The sequence below is a fragment of the Passer montanus genome, unplaced genomic scaffold (genome assembly GCF_014805655.1).
Source record: "Passer montanus isolate IOZ18808 unplaced genomic scaffold, ASM1480565v1 scaffold26, whole genome shotgun sequence".
Classification (NCBI taxonomy): domain Eukaryota; kingdom Metazoa; phylum Chordata; class Aves; order Passeriformes; family Passeridae; genus Passer; species Passer montanus.
The window spans coordinates 3,498,127-3,516,197 of record NW_024367261.1 but is presented as its reverse complement, the minus strand read 5'-3'; the positions used below and the strand labels follow the sequence as shown (position 1 = coordinate 3,516,197).

The 18,071-nt window shown below is 39.5% G+C and overlaps 1 protein-coding gene across 6 annotated transcripts in view; it reads right to left on the bottom strand.

Moving 5' to 3' along the window:
• HIVEP1 (HIVEP zinc finger 1) overlaps positions 1 to 18,071 on the bottom strand; it is a 124,354-nt gene that overhangs the window by 87,470 nt on the left and 18,813 nt on the right. The window contains exon 1 of one of the 6 annotated variants that reach the window (XM_039711968.1): positions 1,638 to 1,677. The exons of the other annotated variants lie outside the window; for them this stretch is intronic. Coding sequence (XP_039567902.1) covers positions 1,638 to 1,662 — 25 coding nt within the window. The 5' untranslated portion in view covers positions 1,663 to 1,677. Of the gene's footprint in view, positions 1 to 1,637; positions 1,678 to 18,071 lie in introns of those variants that run through there. 6 annotated transcript variants of the gene reach the window in all.

Here is an 18,071-nt window from a genome sequence, read left to right as displayed (position 1 = left end):
GGGATATAAAGTTCTCAGAGTCCCATATGATTTCAACCCAGTCATTGGCCAAGACAGTAACAGTTGGATAAGAAACAATAAAGGAATATAGCTGATATTTGACGACATGGTTTTGCAGCCACCATGCAGCCCTTCCCTCCTGGCTCCCAAATCCACCCCAGCATGTGGCCCTTGCACAGGACTGTGAAACCATCCCCTTTCCTGCTGAGGATGGAAGCAGCGTGGGGTAGCAGGTTTGAGAGAGTTCCCTTCAGGCTAACGAGGAAATGTCGAAATGAAGTAGGGTGCAGTCATAGCTGTGTGACTCTCTGAAAGAAAGCATTTAGAAACAGATTCATAAACAAGGGGATTGTGGCTGTCAGTAGGGGCTTAAGACCCATAATCGAGATCAGCCAACACAAGGCGAAGCGCGGCATTCGCCGCAGCGGTTACTACACTTCTGTCCTTTTTCCAGCAACTTCTGCTGACTCAGGAGCACAAATTGCTGACATCCCTCCTGGGAGTGCCTCTCACACACTCCTTTACACACACACAATGTGAATGTGGAAAGGGGTATGAAAGAACAAGTATATGTCAAAGAACTTATAAAATAAAAAAAAGTTCCATGCTCTAACCACCTCTCTTTTTAAAAAATACTCTCATTAAGTGCTACACTGAATGAAAGCAGCTGAACAAACAATCTTGGGATTACTGGGAAAAAACACAGTGCTGAAATTTTGCAGGATTTTAGCCCACTACAAAAACCCATGGTTTTTTTGTCCAATCTGAAAGACAAATTGTTTCAATGAGTGAGGATTTCCCCTCTTTTCAGGAAGAAAAAATTCACTGTGCGTGTGTAGAACATTCTAAATAACCAAAACCATCATGGGACTTGCTCTGCATAGGTCCCCACTCCAGACACTGCAAGGCAACAGCTCTTCCATAGGTGGGATTTTAAAAAGATCACACAAAAATCTAAAGTACCACTTCTTGAAATATACAAAATTACTATTGTTACAAAAAAAATGCATACACACAAACCCAACTGAATTAATCTAATACAAAAATCACTTGAACTGATTTTTTTCCGTAAGGAAGATGAAAAGGTAACACAGAAAAGCAGCTTGGGCTGCAAAGTGACAGACTTCAGCAGGCACCAGAGCAAGAAGGCAAATGTTAGTGTTAATACTATTAAGAACACTGTCTTGCATATACAAGCAAAACATTTCTTTGGCAGTCTCCTAGCCTCAAACACTTTATAACCTTGATACCCAAACTGAACTTAAGCACATTTTATGCCAAAATCCCTTTGGCATCTGCTTTAGTAACTGTCAAAAAAATATTCTATGTTTTGTCCTTTTTTTTCAGTGAAATGTTTACTCCGGTATTTAATCAGGTAGTTTTCCTCTAAGCCATTTTTAGCCCTTTTTCTATTTCACTATCCCAGGCCAGCCTCACAACCAGGTTTCTATCTTTCATCAACAGCCCGACTTGCACTCTCCCAGATAGGCAAGAGTTCTGTGGAAAAAGAGCTAGAGGTTACAGCACACAATAAGCTAGATAAGCATCAACAATATCACACTCTTGCAAAAAAGCAAATATTGTGCTGGAACAGACAGCAAGAGAGGTCTGTGAAGAATGCCTGTTGCTGTACTCACCATCACTAGATGTCAACAGGAACATTTTGGTCAAGTTTCACTGCTGCTCTCCATGAGATATGTGGACAAGTCAGAAGATATTCAGAGAAGAGTAGAAAGAGGAAAAATTAAGTATCTAATCTAAACAAAAGGAAACTGAAGGCAAAGAAGGTAACAGTCTTCAATTGTTCAGAAGCAAGATGCAAAGAGGAAATGAATGTATTTTCAAATTTAAAGAGGAAAGACTTTACCAAGACAGTGAGAAAAGCTTTCTGACAGAAAGAAAAGCACATGAATAGATTTCATACATATATATGTGTACATACACATCATACATCATATATATATTGTATCTTTTTATTAGGATGAGAATATATATCTGTATGTTCTGTAGAGAGATGCCAGTTGCTGTCAGAAATGACTTTGCCAACCCTGTCTTAGGGTAAACAGGTTAGATCATTCCTTGGGCCCACAGTTCAGCCCTGTGGTTCTGCATGCAGGCAAACTGCCCTGCCCACTGCCCAGCACTAAGTGCCCACTGAGGGCTATGAGAGGAGCAGTCCCTTTATTTTAAAATACAGAAAGACTGAGAAGACTAGAGTCTTGCGGTCCCTGGTAGTCCTGGGTGAAGGTCAAGTACAGCCTGCCCATCAACAGCAAGTCTAAGGTGGAATGATGAAAGATGACATAGCCATGTAGAGTACTAAAAGTCACCTGACCTGCACAAAAACCCCAGCGTCCTTCCCATCAGCTACAGAGAAAATAAAATCAGGGGTCTGTAAGTTAGCTGCTAAGAGATCCAGAAATAAGAAAAGGAAAAGTCTACTGCAACACTACCTTTCACTTCTTTATACTTTACCAGCAAAATGCATATTTTTTGAGGACATCAGCCTGTCCAGCACCCTGCCTCTATATAAAGTACATAGCTTTTTCTCTCTCATGTGTATTTTGTCTCCACAGATTACTAGAGGTTTGAGGCTAAAATCTGTTTTACTTATTTACACCATCCTTTAGAAAAGCAGAGATCTTGCTCATTTGACTATAAGTACTAACCAGCTGTTAGCTGTCCAAACAAGTTGCATCTCCCACCTCACTGTGATTTAGCTACAGCTACAAGTTTGGGTTCAGTCAAAGTTCTTTTTCCCTGCTAATATGAATCTAAATCCACTCTGTCAGTTTAAAGCCATTACCCTATGTCAAAGATCCCATTAAAAACATTCTAGATTGGGGCATTTTGGTGAAAAACGACAGGACTGCAGTCTGGGTTAAGATCTCAACCACCACACATACACGTTCCTTTAGCTTTTCCTTTTACCACAACACAGAAATTAGCACTATATTAAGAACCGAAGCTCTCTGAGAAAACAGTCCAGGCAGAGCAGAACACCCCGGTAACAACAGTACTAATATTACTAACACATGCTTGCCTTAGCACAGCCTTGCCCACAGCACATGCATAACTAGGTTTCAGCGACTTGTTTTGGAGTCACATCTCATGCAAAGCAACTGTTGAGCTTAACTTGTTGAGTTTAACTTAACTGTTGAGTTTACTTTACTTTTAACACAAAATTTAACTGCTTTAACTGCTTTTAACAAAAAAATTATCAGAACCATTACTGGGCAGACACTTATGTGGTATAGCTAGGACTAAGGGTACTTATCTGAAAAGCGTATTTTTCTCCCCTGCACATGCATTGGGATTGTTGGAATACTTTGTGTTTCTCTGTTCATATATAATATATTATATATATATATATCTATATATATCTCAAACACACATACACATTCCACACACGTTCCACACACATTCTCTGAACTTCAGGGAAAATAAAAAGGTTTATTTTATACTTCTACTCATCCTCCTTTTTTGCTGGATAAAGCCTCATGCATGGGCATGGCAGATCTGACATCACTGACAGGGTACCAACAGCTGGCCTGAATGAGGTTCATGTGGGCCACAGATGTCATGCTGCACTCATTTGGAAAGTACCCTGCAGCCACTCCTCAACTCATTTTGAAATCACAGAATGGTTGGGGTTGGAAGGGATTAGTCCAACCCTCTGCTACAGCAAGTTCACCTACAGCAAATGAGAAAGGCTACTTCTTCCTGGTTTGTATAAAGTTCATCAGAAAACCACTGTTTCCCACAGCAGTAAACTAAAAAAAAAATCATCTGCATGCATGTGCAAGGCTGTTTTCTTAAATGTTTCATGGACTAAACCCTGGCAGAAGGGTGGATATTCTGCAACAGCTGCTTTACCAAAACCTAGTAACTAATATGGAAGTTAATATGGTAACTAGTATTAGTTAATATGGTAACTAATAAGGAAGTTACCTCCTTTTTCTTAAATACCAAGTGCACCAGTATCAGCAAACTATTTTGAAACTGAAGACCAAAATTAAGGAAAAAGAAAAAAGAAAAAAAAAAAATGGGGTCCATATAAGAGAAAGTGCTGCCCATTTAGCAACTTTCTCTGATTTCACCAGAACTTACTGTATTTATATAGGCACCTGAAAGGTAATTTGAGACAAAAAAAAGGGCTTTAAATTCTGTTTCTGAAGACCAGTGTGCTTGGTTACACAACATGTTATAATCAAGTTTCTTCTTCTACTTGGAGCATTAGGCAGTTATAAAAGACTCTAATGACATCATAAACCTTGCCAGTGTTTGATAATTTCTTAAGGGATTTGATAGAGGAAGCAGAAAGTTACAGAAATCTCAGGTTTACTTCTTAGGTTCCTAACCTTCTCAGCAGAGCAGTCATGTGGAAGAAACTAATGTGAGTCACCAGATGAAAGAAGGCAAGTAAATACATTTTAAGTTACTTTTAAACTGAAATAAAATCTAATACAATAAGCAAGCTTCAGGAAGCTCTGGCTGAAGACTGAGCATCCAAGGGTAAGAACACTACTATGCTTTAGTGTTTTGTAACAAAACCTCCAATTTCATGCTGTGTTCAAGCCAGCAGTTATTACCTGAATGAGCTTCCAAATTCAGTGGGTTGGGCAGCAAGAGCTCCATGCACCTGTGGCAATCTGCTTTTGAAAAATGCAGAAAGATCTGCTCTGTCCCAGCCATGGTCCATTCCCCACCTGCCCCAAGCTGGGGAGGATGCACTCACTACCTGCAAGGAGGGGTTTTCCCCATGCACTGCAGTCCTTTCCCAAGCCTCTCCAGCATCACATACATCCCATCGCTTGCACACGATGGCTTGAAAATTCTTGATGGCTTGAAGGCTTGAAAATTCTGCATGGCCTCTTTTCTTTTAGGAACAACACAGACACTGTTTACTACAGAATGAGTTAACAGTGCTACTTTAAGGGGATGCTTCTGGCCCTATTTCCTTCAGATGTAAAGGATGATTCCTTCCTTAGGTGCTAAGAAGGATGAAGCTATTACTCATGTAATGACAGTAACTAGTAGTTTCTGCTATATAGCATGTCCTGCCCTACCAGGGAAAACATAAATATGTACTGAAGAACCAAGTTCTGCCCCCAGAGTTACAGTAACTTAACTCCAGCAGGGAAGAAGTGTGCCCAAGAAAAGCTCAGAAGGGGATTTTTTCCTTCAACTTTTCTCATACGTGAAATATATGCATGTATAGCAATATCCCTGGTTTAGTTGTTCTGGTATTTGTTTTCCATTAAGCAGTAAGAAACTTGCTTTAGCAAATATGTTTTGTGGGTTGTCATCCATAGCTTGTTAACCACTATATTCATTTAGGGACTACACATATGCTTTTTCAAATATAGACATAAGGGGAAGTGAAAATCATGCCAGAGAGCATTGGTTAGTTCCCAGGAAAGACAGCATCTAGAATTTGGCAGCCTTTAGACATGAGAAAAGTACAAACACAGTCAGACGCAAAAATTTTAAGTCATTTGTGCAGACCTTTTTTTTTATCTTGGTGATCCCAACTTCTACAATTATTCATAGCTTAAATTAGTCTTATTTCTAAATGCAAAATACATACCATGGCTTCCTCCTGTTGTATTGTACTAGAAAATGCCATTTGCAAAATACCTTCCTACAATTCTGAGTCCTTCCAGACACTTATTTTTGCTGGACATTTGACAAAAATACTGTTGTAATTTATTATATTGCTACCAAACCACTTACAGAAGGACAGTAGGGTTGTTAAACAGAAAATAATGAGTTTTCACTGGCTCACCAATAGAGAAGGAAAGTGGTCACACCAAATCACCAGAACACACTGAGACTTGGTGACTACCACCCAGCAGAAAGTGGCACAGTGATTCCCAAGGTCAGGCTGAAACTATTTAAATTACCTTCACACGTAAAGCAACAGAGGTCTTGATCTTCCCAAGAGCCACAGTCAGCAAACCCTTCTGCACTTCATGAAGCCTGGCTCCCTGCTTGGACAGAGATCAGCCTCCCTGCATGGCACCTGGCTTGGGTGCAAGCCCAGAAAAAGTCCCTAACCCCAGCACTGATGTCCTTGGGTGGCAGCTACCATCACTGAGCAAGGAATCTGTACCTCACATTCATGTACAGCAAATAATAAGCTCTAGAAAACCACTGTGCTAGCAAAGAAGCTCAGTAATTGGGAAAAACACACCCATTCCAAGCTGTCTGTTTGGCTTACTGTTTTGTTATAGCCAAGATGAAAGAATCTTATCTTAAGCTTACAATATTTTTCTTTCAAATAGAAGATACTGTTGGTTCTGTTAAATAAGCCAAAACAAAAGGAACAAAACAAAACAAAACCAAACAAAAAAACCCCGAACAACCAAAGAATACCCTCAAAAAGCCCCCAAATCCTCCACATCAGCAGAAGTATCTGTCTAAGTGCAGATAACAAGAGGAAGCTCATGTCAAACATCCCCTGCAAACACTCCCTTCAGAGGGCTGTTCCCCCTGCAGTACTGAATTCCAGCCTGTCCTAGGAGCTGCCTGGCTCCCTTCCTCAGCAGCGCTTCACTCTCAAAGTGTGGAGTTAGTCAGAAGCAGATCTGTGTGGGAGAACATCCCAGGCAGGGGAGACAGGCACTGGAGCCTCCCCTCAACCACACCCGCTCTGTGCTGCTGCTCCTCTCACTGTGAGAAAGAGATGGCCATCACTTGGTGGTCATCCATGCACTGCCCTCTCTTTTTTCTCAGGGAATGGCCCTGTGCCCACTTTGGCTTGTTTGTCAGTCCACTTGGTAAGATGTTTGAAGACAAGTCTGGGTGCTGGAAAATGACACTGTCGAGGGCACAGGTTTGCTAGCCATCACCAAAGGTCAATTTGTTCTCTGCTGATGCATCTACTTCTTAACACAAGTTCTGGGATGGCTCCACACATGGCTGAGCCTAAGGTATTTAATTCATTGCAATTGCAAAGGATATCTGTAGAAAGAACATATTTTTATCACCATTTAAGAAGAAAAAGCTATTTATATTGACATTATAAGGAGGGCTTTTTGGGTTACAAAAAAACCCATGCAAAACCTTCAATTATGTTCATTTTAAATTCAAAATTAGGAGTTTATTCTGCAAACTGTGATTGCACTGTGAAAGGGGAATAAAACCATTCTGCGTGCTTCCTTAAGGTTTAAGAAAGTAATTAAATACTTCACGTTTATAATATTTTATTCACCTCAGCTCCTGAAAAATATTTAGACACGTAGGGGGCCCATTCAAAATTTTGATCTAGTTTACTTGCAAACTATTTAAAGGAAATATTAACTGATACATACATTGCTGAATCCCTCTGCCAACACTTGCTGATTATCCCAGCAGTTTTCCTTGCTACTGCTATATGAAAGAAACAGCCAACTAATTCATTAACCAGGAGGTGCTGATTACATACATATTGTTAGCAAAAGCAAAAACTACACTTTTCCCCCTACTCTCAGTTACAGTAATTTTAGGTGCTTGCAAAACAAGCAGAGAGAAACATTCAGCCTGAAACCCAATACTTAAATAATACTTGGGCATTGCCTCCTTAGGAACCCAAATAAGACACAGAGAGCATTTGTACACTCAAATCCTAGCTAAGCACAGCTAGGAACTATTCTCAATTAATTATTCTATTTTAAAAATAGGTAAATTTGACCAGACACAGACCACCACTTGGTTTTGTTCCAGAATTGGAATATTTCCTAATTTTACATGTATACATCCTTTAAATTAAATTTAATTTCAAATGCAAAAAAACCCCAAAAAACAAACAAAAAAAACCCTTTTTTTTTTTTTTTGCATGATCCAACTACAGAAGATGTGGTTATACACATAAGGAATGGATGCTGCCTTCTAATAAAATGATTCAACTGGTTATTTTCAATTTTACAGTCCAGTGAAAGAAGGTCCCAAAACCATGAAGAATTACTTAGAATTTTTATCAGCACTTCCTGCCCATATATATTTATGAATACCAAAATCTGTAGTTACACTAGACTCTCCAGTTATTTTCATCATCATTATTTCATAATTCATTACTGTGATGGCTAGAGCCCCCAACAATTACTAACTGTAGAACAGGCTAGTAGCTGAAGACTATTTAGAAGTATCACCCTGCACACCCAAGTCTGTCAGAGATTTAATGCATCAGGTTTGGTCCCCAAGTAAAAGTAATAGTTCATGTTAATGTCATACATAATCACAATAAAGTGTTACTGCTCTAGAAGACAAAGTGCTGCATGACACAATAAAATGCTTCTAGTGCATGATATAAGTGAATCATTATAAAGTAAAACACAGGAATTTTAAGGATGCTCTTCAGCATCAAGACTAGTTCCCAAATAAGATTTAAGGATATGACAGGATCAACATCTTGGTTGCCAAATAACTGAAAACAAAACAGGAAAAAAGGAGCCTAAAAAAAATCAACAGAAATAAGATCTGAAATTTTATTTCTTTAACTCTAGGAACGATCTTCCCTTAGAAAGGGAGATTATAAAGGCAAAAGACACCTATGCAGAGCCAGATACTCAGATTTTTGTAGCTATAAAACACCTTGGCCAAAATCGTAGAGAAAAGGTTGAATAGAACATATAGCAACAGTCTCTGTGTAATTTGGTTTATGCTTTACATTTTTTGTTTGTGCTAACTCAGCAATCAAGGACTTAAACCACCACCTGACTGAAACAAAACTAATTTTTGCCTGAAGTTTCTCCAGCATCTCTAGTCACTTCACAAGGTCACACCGAGGAGTAGTGATATCAAATGCTAGGAAAAGCAAGACTTTTTGCCAAGCAGGCAATGTCCAGTGCCTCCCTGGCACAGGGCAGACAAAACAAAGGCAAAGACAATCCGTGACTCTGGGAAATGTCTGATTTCACTTATTTAGCCCTCCAAAAGAAAACACTGAGACCCATTACTTTAATTGAGGAAAATTTTATGCAGCATCTTGCTTCATCAGATAATATTCGGGATGGCAAGGCAGTATTTTATTGACGTATTTCAGCAGCTCCTTTCCTTCTTTCCATGGTAAGCCAAAACATTCTACTTAATAATATTGTGCATAATCTCAGGCAGAATACTAACTACAAAAGGCAGGTGGATTTACCTTCAGGAAGCCAAATAACCAATGGCAGTAACTTTTCAGAGCTTAATGACAAAACTATTATGTGTTTTATAGTTCCTACAGCCCTGCATCCCCCTTACAGCATAAGGTTGGTAACTCATGTGGTATTTTCAGAAAAAGCTTTCCCTTACCAGTCTGGTCACAAAATCACATGGATTGGCATTAGGTTCACAAAGGGTAAAACTGAGTAATTTTTGTACAAGAAGGATGTCTAGTGCAGCAGTTCAATACTGCTTCTAGCACTGCCATGTGATGGTTGCTGAGGGAATGGGTCGCAGCACCTCAATTCAATGAGCTTTTGAAGGCGCGCCCCAGCTCCCGACTGCAATATGGTACCTTTATTCCCTTCTCAATATCTTGCACAACAGCTGGATATCCATGCCCAATATTATTCTGTGCAACCTCCTGAGTTATACCACAAATGGCTTACGTAACACAGCTAAACCAAACTGCTCTGATGGCAGCGATGAATGGGGACTCTGTTGTTGCAGCCCTTGCCAACTGTGCGCATCACTCTTGGTTCCGCTAGCGCCGGGCAGGGACAAAGGCTATATTCTCTCCTTTATGGCAGCACAGCACAGTGATGATGCTGTAAATTAAAGAAAGCACAACATGCTGACAACAGACTCATTACTACCTTCTTACTCTCAGTTCTAATACATAAATATAGCACAGAGTTCCTCACATTGTGCTGAAAATAATGGGAAAGGGGAATAAATGTGGGACAGCCTTTGCACAGCTCAAAAACATAGATCCCACTTCCTCCATCTGGATCTAATTTTGTTGGGTGTTTTTACACCAACCATCTATCCTCATTCTTACGTTTTCTTCTACATATTTTCAGAGCATATCAGTAATTTAAAAAACAATCTCCTCTGGAACAGGAAAATCTATACTCCTATGAGAATCTCCACCACAGCCTGTTGTAATGTCTTATCTGTCTCCAATATCTTTATTTCAGGCAAATAGAAAAAAAATAAGTATGAGGAAACATCTAAGAAAGTTTCTTTCATTACTAGATGTAGACATTTCCCATAGAGGTAAGTAAATTACATAGTTCTGATTCCTTCATAACCCCTTGTTCTACCCCCATTCCCTGTCCACTTCTCCTTTCCCCCACACATGTATATATATCTGACCTGGGCTGTCTGGCTGCTAGGTGTGAGCTCAATATCATCAGGATATTGAAGGTAACCTAAATGGAGACTTCAGAAAATGCATACCGAATAATAAAGCTGTTTACAGAAAACTGGGAATTCCAGAGAATATTACAAGCCTAGAAGGATTAAGTATGCATACAGAAAAACCAGACTCAATTCTGATGTCCCCAGAGAAAACAATTCTGTATCAATACTGTGCTTGCCTTAGGAACAACGAAATGCCTATCAGCATCCTTATTATCTCAAAAAAAATTCCACAAACCAACACAAACTACCCCTCCAAAAAACCCCAAACAAACAAACAAACAAACAAAAAAACCCCACAACAAACCATGCACAAACATTTGGCTATTTTAGGAAGTTTTATCCAGATTACACCCAGTACCATTACAGTACCATTAAGAACTACAGTGATCAAAGACTAAAGGGTACCTGACCATGCTCAACATAGCCACCAGTGCCTCTGGCTGAACAGCCCCACGTTATACCCAGCCTAGACAAGCCACTGGTTAAAAAAAAACAACCCAAAAAAAACTGAAAGTGTTTATAATATGACATTTCATGGAGATGACTACATTACAATTCCTATAATGTTTAGAAATTAGATTAAAAATTGGAGAAACAGTGAATGTAATCCTACTGCCAGGAATAAAAAAACCAAAAAAATAGCCTGAAAGTTCTCAGGTTAACAGCACCCTGAAACAAATTCCTCTCTGTACATTTGGGATATATTCTCATGCAAACAGAAATACAAATTAAAACAGTCACTAACAGGAAACATGTTTTCCTTTTTCTGTGTTTCCAAAGGAAGCAGAGAATTTCGCGCAAATGTTACCCTTTTCTCAAAGGTGGATTTCTACAGAAGTTACAAAAAATCACTATGTGAAAGCTTCACAACACAGAGGAAACATGCAGCCCATTCCAGTCTTTGACAATAATTAAAATACTCTGCCAAAAAAACCCTGAAAATAAGCTTAGGAAGAGTTCAACCATTATTAACAGCTTAGACTTTAAATAAAGACTGAAAAATACAGCTACTCATGGGGACATGTTGGGCTAAAACAGCTGCTGGTGTAAGTAGCACCCAATGCTAGTTTTTAACCGGATTTGTTGGAGTGGAAATTACAGTCCTGAGCTGACTCTGTGACACAGTGACTGACCTGAGTGCCAAAGGGCAGTGCTGACAGGTCTACAAGCATCTTTTGTTCACTTTCAGCGGTGAAACTGTATCAGCTGTGGCAAAAATCAAGACAAAAACTCCACAAGGGCTGCTGACCTCTCCCACATTGCTTCCAATTACATATTGTACTTTAAACCATTCTTACAGAGATACTGGTGAAACCAATCCAGTGACAGCCTGACCCTAATCGACTTCTTCAAACAAATAAGTAAATGTGAGTCAAGCCTGAGCAGCTTGTACCTGCTGCACGCAGCCACAACAAACAGGTTCCCTACACCACTCACCTGCTTCTGCAGGGGTTTAATCTGGAGAGAGCATACTTATGACACGAAATTCCACAATCACTGAACCAGGATTTTCACCAAGGAATATACAGTATGGCAAGAGCAGGAAAAAGAAAAATCAAGGGTTTTGATGTTGCACAAGCATGCCTATTTACCTGCTGTATATGAGCACTGAGAAACACTCAGACTTGTAAGCTTATTAACTTCCATGCAGCACTTAACATTTCAAATTAGCAAGCACTCAAAAATATGCTACATTTAAACATCCCAAAACCAAAGCATTTTGGGTTCGCTTACACAAGATTTTCTACTATTTTAGAAGACACATTGTCTGCCCTGTAAAATTCCTCTACTCCTGTTGGCTTTTCCCTTTTGAATTTTCCTTTTATTTACTGAGAATGTTTTGAGGTGGGTTTTTTTTTTTTTGGGGGGGGGTCTTTTTAAATATTTATTTACTGAAACACTCCATTAGAAAAGGGCAGCACTAATACAAAATTATTTCTTTAAATCAAGTCACACATTTCTACACCATGTAATTACCTTGATAAGAAGTCTGACAACTTCTGCTTACATGCCTTAACTTGCTCCTTTGCATTCTGTAAGATATTTTGAAGTCATTAACTGGAAATTACAGTATCCTCTCTGGTACACAAAAGGAGCCTTCATCCCGCACCCACAGTCATTTTGTGTTATTCATCTGTTGCAGGATTCAAGCACATCTGGATTTCTGGTAAGAGCTTATGACCAGTAATAAAAACTATATATAACCTAACTCAGTTTGGACTCCTGCATTCAACTGTCAGCAGAAGCTCTCCCCTTGGTTGTAGCTGTATTGCTCAACATGCAGAGTGCAGGAATTGTTTGTGGAAACATTTGGTATTTTTAGGCCTGGCCTCTCAATGGGAATTCCACACTGAAAATAAAGGTATCATTTATACACTCAAACCCCTTATTGAATCCTCTGTTACAAATTTACATACAGGGGGTGGAGGGTGAATTGCTCAGTTATAAGCTGGAATTTACAAATGTTTTTAAGCACCTGCTGAAAATAACTAGGAATTACGCTCTTGACATGAGTATGTGCTTTTCATTTTCTGCAGAGAAAAAATCTCAGCCTGATACAGGACAGGAGTACATGTAAAATGAATCAACATTGAATGAAAACCCACAAATCTGCTTTTCTGATTTCTAGTTCTTGTCTTAGTTGCTCAAATATGTTCTTTTAACCTAATTTTTAAGGTAAGGTACTCTATATATAATTTTTATTGAGAAAAAGGAAAAGAAGAGCAAATAATGTCTAAAAATATTTCCATGGGCATTAATCATGAATAGAAAGGGATAATCAGAAAGAAGCAAAGATGACTCAGATGGAATATTGGAATATTTACCCCATATTTCTCTCAGCTTCATGCTCCACCATTAGTGTCAGATAAGGACAGTTATGAACAAAGCTTTTCTTTGAAAATGCATTTATCCACTTAACTGCAAACTACTTTTTTTTGGTGACTGTATGGAGGATTTTGACACTGAGCCTGGAAGCATTTCTGTACTTCATCGCCACAGGAGTACAGTTATTAGGAAGGGGATGAAGCAACCACCATTACTTGGAAGAGAATTTCTGTAGCAATGCCTCAGCTCCAGTTTCTGAAGAAAATGGGTGGGGCGATTGGATTTGCTTCTGGAAAAAGCTCATATTTTTTTCCAATGAGCTTTTTACTTAGAAGGCTGCATTGTTATTTTAATGAATATTTAGAATAGCTAGCAAGAGCTCCAAAAGAAGCTAAGCAATGTGTGGATCCAGCAGTTTTACCAAGGGACCAAAGAAGCAACTTACCAGGAGTGTGACATCCCTTTCTCCATGTGTTGGCAGACTCCTGGATGATTTGCACACGACAAAAAAACTGACATGACACAAAAAGCAGCAGTGTGGCTTCACACACCCACGCCGCAGCATCATTAGCCCTCTACAACTTCTAAATACTAAGTAAGCAGATCTGCAGTTCTAACATTGGGATTTACATATGAAGCAGAAGGAACAAACCAGGCTTTTTAAAATTCATTTACCAAACACATTTTTCTCACTTGGCCACACATAAAGGATAAACCCATGTCAACTTTCATCAATGCAGCATTGCACCAAGGCACTCCTCAACACTCCTGGGCACACAGTGGTGGAGAGTAAGTTTTCCTCCCTCTGGGCGGCCAAAAGTCTATTCCCTCTATCTTCCCATGAGGATCTCATTCCTGTGATTCATGTTTTATGGTTCCTAGGCTAGTGCAGTTCCACAGGCATGAAGTCAGCTGCTTCACGGAGGTTGCATACAGATGAGAATTCCACAGCCTGTACACAACAGGGGCCAGGCTCCACTGAACCTGCTGGTGATTCAAAATCAAGAGTATATGTCCTAGTCCACTGCACAGGCTCGCTCTGCACACAGTTCTTCACATTCAGCAGCATACCTGCCATATCCACTGCAACAGCCCAGCTAAACAGAACACACAAACACAGTTGCAGGGACACAGAGAAGGACTTGGCCACTACTGAAGGAAATTCATTCCCAGCAGCAAGATATCCAGATGTTAATTACTTCTCAGGATGAATGAAAGTCTAACTGTGTCTTCAGGCACTTCATTCCAGTAATTCATTCACCACAGAGAGCTTCCCTCAGATAAAACTCATCAGAGGAAAGTGCAGACTGGGCAGCTGGTGATGCTGTTCAGTTGTGTCCCACTGGCAGTGTAAGGCAAGGGCCCCTGCACAAACACATCTATATTTCATTAATCTATACCCTGCAGTGGTAGGCACAAACACATGTGTGGGTGGCTCTTGTAAAGAGAAGACAGAGCTCAAACATTTTAGGAAAGGGTTCTGTTGGAAAACACTGGGTCAGCAGTAACCACTGCTACCTGGGCCAACCAGGAAAGACCCAGCTTCATTTCCCAGCATGACCCTCACTGATCATTCCAAGGCATGATCCAGCAAGGACTTTGGGCACAACAGCTCCTCAGGCTTTAGCAGAGAGTGGGTGCCTACACACCTTGCTTAAGCTGTCTCTTAATCCTTCTGTGCCTCCGCTTCTTTGCTTCGTGGTAGCTGTAACAGCAATATCTTGTTTTCAAAGGTCTGTTGAAAAAAGTGCAGCTAAAATTATGGAAACCCCAATGACAGTTGGTGAAAAATGTGAAAAGCAGAAGGGAAGGATTAAAAAAAAGAAAATTATGAAAAAAACAAGCCAGTAATATCAGTTATAGACTTGCTCACCATGAGAGGAGGGTGATTGTTCCATTTGTTGCTTGCATATGTTTACTTTCTATCCCTTCCCAGTCCTCAAAACCTCTGCCAGCTCAACAACAGAAGTCCTTCTGTGTAAACACAAGTCTTTGCTCTACAAGCCCAGGTAGAAGACTAATAAGAATCCTTGCAGAGGATATCAAACCTAATGCAACAGAAATAGAGCAGGTGGAGGGGAGAAAAGGTTTGTGTCATCAGAAGGCACAGAAAGAAAAGTTTGCTTTGGAAGAAGGAAGAGTCAAGCCATCCTGTGCAGGAATTCCCTGTCCAGTCATGAGCACAGTGCACTGTCTTTCAGGCACTCACACTAAGAGGAAGAGGAGCCATGGCTTTTCAGAAGTGTCCCACCATCCCACCTGATGTTATCCCTGTGTGAATATTCCCCTTTAAACTTAAATCACTCTACCTAAAATTTCTTTAGGAACAGCTCAATCCTTGTGTAAGATGTCCGTTTTTAAAGAGGCATCATTTAAAAGGAAAAGGGTAAGAAGCAAACAACATAAAAACAGAGAGTCACGAGAAAGCAAAGGAGGGGAGGAAGGGAGGGAAAGGATTCCGTTTTGCCTCTCTACAGAAATTGTTTTGATACAGTATCCCTGTTGCATGAATTTTCCATATGCCTGTGTCAGATCCACTATTTCAAGCCACAGAGCTGTCAGATGCTCGTTTTTTATGGCATGCTTACGTGGCAGGCCAACCTTTCTGTTGAATCAGTCAGTTTTCCACAAAGTTGGGATCTGTAACCCAGAAAGATGTGCATGCTCCATCTCTGGTACCTAACAACTGTCATCAGAATCAGTGCTTTTGCATGGAAAAAAGGCACATTATGAGCAACATAAGGAACTGTAACTATTCTCCACACATATATGAAGCAGTGGAAATGCAGATTTAGATGATCAGATGCTATCATAGATTGGCAATTCTTAAAATAATCAAGAAAAAACTTACAAACTTTTGTACCGCCTCAACTTGCTTTGTGTTTAACAAAATGAGGAGCAGGAGACATTTAGTTCATGAACAACAAAAGTCTTAATACTTAATTTAAAATTTAGTTTTGTAACTTAAGCGACACAAACACTTCTTCCTTTAGTCATATCTGATTATGAAACTCCATAATCCCACAACTGAAGTGAAAATATCAGTCACATCAATATCACTTTACACGGCTGAAGGAGGTGGGTGCACATGCTTCACCTTACATCCCCAGCATTTAGCATCTGAAAGATTATCTCCATTCTCCATGCCTCATATTTTGCTAAAATAAAATTGCATATTTAAATTCAGCCTAAATGCTAATCAGGATATAAACATTTAAATAACAGAATGCAGATCCGTTAATCAAAACTGATTACCAGCTTGCTTTCCATTTACTGGGGGCTCTTCTGTAAAATACCTCCTTAGTTACTGTTGCCAAAATTGTATTTTTAAAGCCTCTTGGAGAAAAAGCTGATTACTTACAACACTGGCTCAAGAGACACATTTTAGGACAGTGTTTCCTAGAAATGTGAGACTGCAATTTAGTTGTAGGTAACCACTACACAGAAATGTGCATTTGCATTAACCCTTTTCTGTTATCTTAACACCAGGCTTTGTCTCCTCTCTCCCTTTTCCTTATAACAGAAATTTAAAAATATTTCATATTTCTGAATGTCCTTGCAGAACTACGTGGTTAGCCAGAAACTTTCAGCTCTGGAAAACACTGACCACTACATCCTTTTCAGGCCAATAGTTCCCACTTGTATGAAATTAATATTCAGATTCTCATCTGTTTCCAAGTATTTTTAATAGCTTTTATAAATTTTATAAATTAATGCATCGAACTACAAGAAGGCCAGTGCTGGTGAGCTAGGACCACCACAGCCGTGCTGTGCAAATCATGATTTAGCAGTCAAACTAAAAATCAGAAATTCACAAGCAGCATTTATAAGATTTTACCACTTGACTGCAGGCAATACTAAGGTCCACAGGAAAATATATCCTAGTGGCTTCAATCTATCTTTTACCCCCGAGGCTACAAAGTGTCACAAGAAAGGAGTCTGCCAGGCATGTGGGGCACATCAGCCTGCTTATCACACTCAAGTCTTCTTTGACTAAAGAAAAAGAGATCTACTGGAAAATCTCATCAGTGTTTTGCTACAGCATGGACATTGAACATTCAAAAAAAAAAAAAGCTGCTAGAATGTGAATCTCCTACAAATGGGAAAACAGAGAACTGCTCTGCCCGTCCCCCTCTCCTCCCCCTTCCCCAAAAAAGAATAAAAGAACTAAAATTACTGTAAAAATTAGGAAAATATTCCAATATTAACCTTTTTTTTTGCACTTTCAAGCATTCCTAAATGTGTTTATACAGACTATGAGAAATGCAGCCATATGCACACTTTCTCTTTTATCTTGAAGACACTATTTGTAGAAACACTGCCTAAAATAATGGGGTCAGTTTTCAGATATACTCAAGATCCATTACTTGTCCTTGCTTCCCAAGCACGTTACATAAGGTATCCCATCCTTCAAACCTGGCTTCTCTACAGCCAGCTCCTTGCTCTGCTTTTTCAAAGCACTATACAGATGTTATTCCTGAAGAACACGCTTTAACTGCATTTTTTGGTGTCTACAACTTTGTTCAACGAGCAAACTGAAATGTGTGAGATGTTCTCACTATCAAAGTTTTTTCAGGTTTGGAAACAGGAGGAAAAACCAGGCAGGAATAAGATGACACTATGATTTTTTCTGTTTCCCAGATGCCCACTAGACTCTTTGTCATACTTGCATTAGCAGGCAGAATCATAGAAAAGAAAAAAAAATACAGAAGAAAAAAAGAAGCTGTTAAAAAAATAAACTCTTAAAGCAGAATATGCTCTTTATTTAATTTTGAAAAGGCGTGATAGAAGTCAGTCATAAGATACTGGAGAAACATTAATAATTAAAATGTGTTTTTTGCCAAGCCCTCATCCCACCTGGGTGCCTATGAAAATGTCCCACGAGCTCTGGGATGTGCTCCATCTGTTTATGA